Genomic DNA, 4,905 nt, shown 5'->3' on the forward strand with positions numbered 1-4,905 from the left:
AGTGTGTAGTAGCTTAAGTACAGCCTTTCTGTGCTTTACAGGCTGTCAAGTGTCCACAATTGATAACTCCACTAAGGTACCTCCCTGTCCTAAGTTGCTGAGAAGTGACACAGGTACAGAAATTGAAACCAAGTCCTCTAACATGTCCCCTAGAGCATGGTATGGCAGCTTGAAAGGACCAGGGAAGGGTGAAACTCATTTCTACAGTTTCAGTCATTCCTTGAACAAGTATACAGGCCTCAGAATCTGCCTTTTTCAATAGCGTTAAAATAATACAAGTTAAAAACCCAAGAACCTAAAAGAAGTTCTAAACCATCATCTTCAAAGCTGTAAAAAGCCAGAATTGATGCACTTCCTAATAGGGTCAACAGTTCAAAATCCTCATTTCAGTCCCAAAGAACTTTTTATAATAGTGAAATAGCACTCGGTTCAGGCTGTATGCTGTGTGTCATCTTCTCAGACATGAACTCCCGAGTACATCATGTGGTCACCCTGTGTTACCCCAATAAGGGATGAGTTAGCACTGTGTCCATAAATTGTTCTTTTCAGGAAAGATGCTGGAGCCATTATTGCGGTACGATCAGTTGGTATTCTCTGGTTAGTGCGTGAAGGGTGCAAGAGTTGTCCACTGGTAGGTGGAGGACTTAAGAACCGAGCATCTTCACCCAACCCCATAATAGGAAGGGATGGAGCTAGAGTCATGCAGATGTTGCTGGTCTGAGGACCACTACTCAGTGAGCTTCTGGTGGCAGAACTGGAACTGGAGAGGCGAGAAGGAAGATCAGGTTCTAGTAGCCAGGTCTGGCCAGGTGCAAGTCCACTTTGCTGCCCCTCATCCTGGGATTTTAAGCATTTGCAGCAGCAAATTCCAACACAGGTACCACCAACAACAAATGCCACAAATACAGACCCAACAAGAAGGAATGGCAGGTACACGGGCACTGAAAAAGTAAGAGTGACATTAGCCAACCATTCATTTGTGGGGTATTCTAGGTTATATTCTGTTCTGCAGGCATGCATGCACCAAGGAGCAGGCCAGAGTAGTTCTACTCGCAACTCTTGCTGCTACAAGATTAGAAAGTGGCACTTGCTAGGCAGGCTCATTTGAAGAAGCCTAAAGTGCAGAGGGTTGGACCAGCCAGTCCTATCGCATCTGCCATTAATACCCATGCAAGAGCTGTTCCAGTACTCAAATGTCACAGCTACTGTTCACTTGTGCATGATTAAGTAGAAATTCAGAGTTGTAATAGAGTATTACAGTTAGTACCTAAACGGCTGTTGGGTTGCCTATGGAATCTGGGTTTGAGGGCTACAAGTATTTTTACAAGCCAGAACTTAAGTTAAATGCATTACTTAGAGGCATCCACATGCATTAACAGAACAGGTTAGTGACATACGTGTTCCACCAGAGATATAAATATCAGAGGTGTTACGGGATTACTTTGTTAGTAGTTTAGAGGCTTTTCTGAGAGTAGGACCGACAGAAAAGTCTTTTGAGTGAAGCCCCCAGTTATTCCCTCTTCCCAGTGAAGGGAACTGAGTGGCTCTGGCCCCTGCAGCCACCAAAATAAGCACTGTGCCTGGGCTCCACACCTTTCTGCTGCAATGGTTACAGCTTGGAGCTCTGACGGGCAGAGGAACAAAGGAAGGATCTGGCTGATGCCACCAAGGGATGCAAAGAAGAATGCACATCTGATATGTGCCCCCCCCCCCCCCCCAATTTGCTAGAGGCACGGGAAGCTTACCTGGCACTGGAGGCCTGGGGCTGGGCTGCTGATGGTCACCAGGGCACTGGCCCTGGTCCAGGCGGGCCTCTCTGGACGAGCAGCAGTAGCGCAGGCTGCAGGACCCGCAGCACAGAGTGGCCTCCGGGCCATCGTAGCGCTCGGGGCACTGGAAGCCGCGGTGCCAGCGCTGCGGGCTGCCAGCCCAGCCGTGGCAGTACTCCCCGGCCTGCCCGGGGGTGCATCGCAGGGCCAGCAGCAGCCCCAGGGCACAGAGAGCCTCCATTGCCATGGTGGGTCACACAGGAGGTTTCACCTCTAGCCACTTGGCCCACACTGCCCTTTCCCCCCCACCCCTCTTATTTTAAAGGTAAGGCACACACCACCCCAGGCAGCTGCGGAGTGCAGCGCTCCCAGACCACCAGCTGCCCACGAAGGCACTGCCTGAGCTCCTATTTCAGGAGGTTTTATCTCTTGGCCTGTGACCTGCCTTTAATCCCCTCTCTTTACAGCAACAAAGAAGGACCCACTAATTGAAAACCATTTGCAGCTACTCCAGCTCCACCTTCCTCATTTCTCTCCTTCAGTCCTGCAGGGAGCAGCCACTGGTTCCTGCTGGAGATGGCACATCTCACGCTCGTGGTGAGGCGTTTCCACCAGCACGTCAGCTTAGCAAGGCTAAGGAGTCTGAAAGCCCAGGGCTATCCTGGTACCAAAGCTTCATTCCTTCAGTGGCTCGTCGGTAGCTGAAGTGTCAGAGGTGGGAGGCTGGGGACAACACATGATGACAAGTGAGAAATAAAATTTCCAGAGCAGAAAGAAAATACAGGGATGGGCTATAAAGTGTAATTAGTACAAACTGGTATCAAGGTAATTTTTACCTTGTTTAACATGGATAATCAATTATATAAATACAAAGAAGAATAATCTGAAAATGTAGGAAAAATTAATTTTTAAAGCTTTAAGGTGGTCTAATTTCTGTCTCCGTTGTTGAAAACCTAAAGGCTGATAATTTTAAAGGGTCTTTTGCACTTCTGCTTTCCCTACACACAGTGCAATCCATGAATTGAAAAGCATGTTTCAGGGGACAAAATGCCTATTTTAAGATCTGTAGAAGTTTCATCTACACAGGGGAATCCTGCAGTGTTACAAAGACCCCATAGCAGCACAGGAGTGGTAGTGAGCTCTTCATCTTTGAACTAAAAATAAAACCAAACCATTGGTTTTTGGTCTTTCTCAGTTCCCTTACAAGTCTGACTACTTGCTATATTAACAAGACCCACGTCTGAAGCATGGTTAGCCTGTGCTTAACTGCAGTGAGGAAGAAAGTTATTGCTAAGTGAGCACTTTGAAAAGCAGGGAGTTAAGGCAACATCTTTTGGACCAATATCCTGGTAATGTGTAGCACTATTTGCAGCTTGCTTGAAGACTCCAAAACATATTCTTGAATGTACTCAAAAGCTGGTTCCCACACAATTTTTTAGGAGTGTTGCCATTGATTGTCCACTGATGCAAAGTTTTAGAAATATTTGCACAAAATGATCTCCCTTCTGATGATTTTTTTGTTTTAATATTAGATAGCAGCTTGCACATTTATGCTTTATTAACTATTTCATAGGTTCAGTTGAGTCATATTTCAATCTGCTCATCACCTTTGCCAGTCAGCTACCTTTTGTGCATAATTTTTTAATTGGCTTTTTGGCAAACATGGTTAAAGAGATCCTTGGATTCAGAAATGTTAAATGAAATCTCTGCTCAGAACTAAAGACCTTTCCAAATGCTGCTCAGCTCATTGAGATATGCATTTTGCCCTGCTTCATTTCAGCTCTGCAAGTGTAAGGTTGGCTGACTGAGTAGGACCTAATCCTATAAATCCATGGGCACGATCTAGAAAATACTGAGCAGCCCCAACACCCTTTAAAAGACAGCCAGAGGTGAGTGATGTGCTATCCTGGACTGGACTCGCAAAGCACTGCAGTGATACTTTAAGCCCAAAGCTCTATTTGCCTTAAGGCAAATTCCACTTTATTCACACATTCAACCTCAGCACTGTTAGGCTAGACTAAATGCTAACTTTTATTATTTGTTGTTATGGGAAAAAGCAGCCTTAGGCTTTAGGCATGTGCTTAGCATTTTGCAGAGTTCATCATAATAAAATGTACCTCAGTAAAGGTAAAAGGATGCGATTATTTCCTACCATCTTCCACGTTAAAAGAGTATAAATCAGGTATTCAAATGCTAAGAAGTTCCTAAAGTTGTTCATTGCATTAACAGTTTGAATGATGGCTCCCCTTGCATGATTTCCTCTCTCTGCATATACACTATCTTTAACAAATTAGTCATGTATTATTTTTTCCTGCATAGGATTACACTACCTCACTTAGCAGGGATAAACTCTTAGAAACCAAATGCAGAGCTCCTGTTCAGGGTCTGCATGTGTGTTTCTGTGTGTTCCAGGGGACATTTGTTTCCCGATTCAAAATCTCTCATCTATAATTTTGTCATAGACTGCTCTGTGCTGTGATGTCCACTTAACCGCTGCAGAAGCAGATGAATGTAACTGTGTATAAAAATTGTATATGCTTACATAACTTGTGACCCACTTTGAATTTTGACAGAATAAAAAGGGCTACATGGATGTATTGGAATGCTAGTTGGGAACTACAAGGGTAAATCATTAGTAAGTTTCTATTCGAATTCTTTGTGTTCAGTCACTCACAGATTTCTTAAGTCTTTCACCTGCCAGGATGAAATTTTTCGTACTTGTTCTTTGCCAGCTTTGGGGAAGTTTTAAACAAAAGCAATCCAGCCTGTTTTGCATGAGAGAACAGTGATGATGGTTTCCCATTATTAACAACAACAAACAATCTTGTTACCTTTTCTGACTATCCCTGCAGCCAAAACAGCTTGAGCTTTGAATTTACAAGTTACCATGGAAATAGCCCTTAGGGAGAAGTCTCTTTTCCATGTGAGGGTTGTTTCTGTTATTTAGGGAAATGTACATTCCGCCTCGAATTTTATGTTGGCAGCAAGATGATTAAAAACTCCTGTTATTCTAAGCAGAAAGCACAAACTGGAAACTTCCTAATTTGCAGTAGCTTTGCCTTCTCTGCAGTACCAGTGTTCAGTATCAGTGTTTTACATTCTTCTATAATGTTGAAGGTTGAACTCTGCTACCAGA

The 4,905-nt window shown here is 44.1% G+C and overlaps 1 protein-coding gene across 1 annotated transcript; it reads right to left on the reverse strand.

Annotated features, from left to right (window-relative positions):
* Positions 1–456: 456 nt before the first annotated feature.
* LOC141949261 (protein shisa-1-like) lies at positions 457–2,016 on the reverse strand. The gene is made up of 2 exons (XM_074882640.1): positions 1,746–2,016; positions 457–941 (listed from the first exon to the last, which is right to left on the reverse strand). Exons 1-2 carry the CDS (start codon positions 2,014–2,016, stop codon positions 457–459), a joined length of 756 nt encoding a protein of 251 aa, XP_074738741.1.
* Positions 2,017–4,905: the final 2,889 nt, after the last annotated feature.

Source organism: Strix uralensis, chromosome 13, assembly GCF_047716275.1.
Source record: "Strix uralensis isolate ZFMK-TIS-50842 chromosome 13, bStrUra1, whole genome shotgun sequence".
NCBI lineage: Eukaryota > Metazoa > Chordata > Aves > Strigiformes > Strigidae > Strix > Strix uralensis.

Coding starts and splice junctions, on each gene's coding strand:
- LOC141949261 (XM_074882640.1), bottom strand. CDS start 2,016: ATGGCAATGGAGGCTCTCTGTGCCCTGGGGCTGCTGCTGGCCCTGCGA. Junction 942..1,745: donor CCCCAGGCCTCCAGTGCCAG/GTAAGCTTCCCG, acceptor TTACTTTTTCAG/TGCCCGTGTACCTGCCATTC.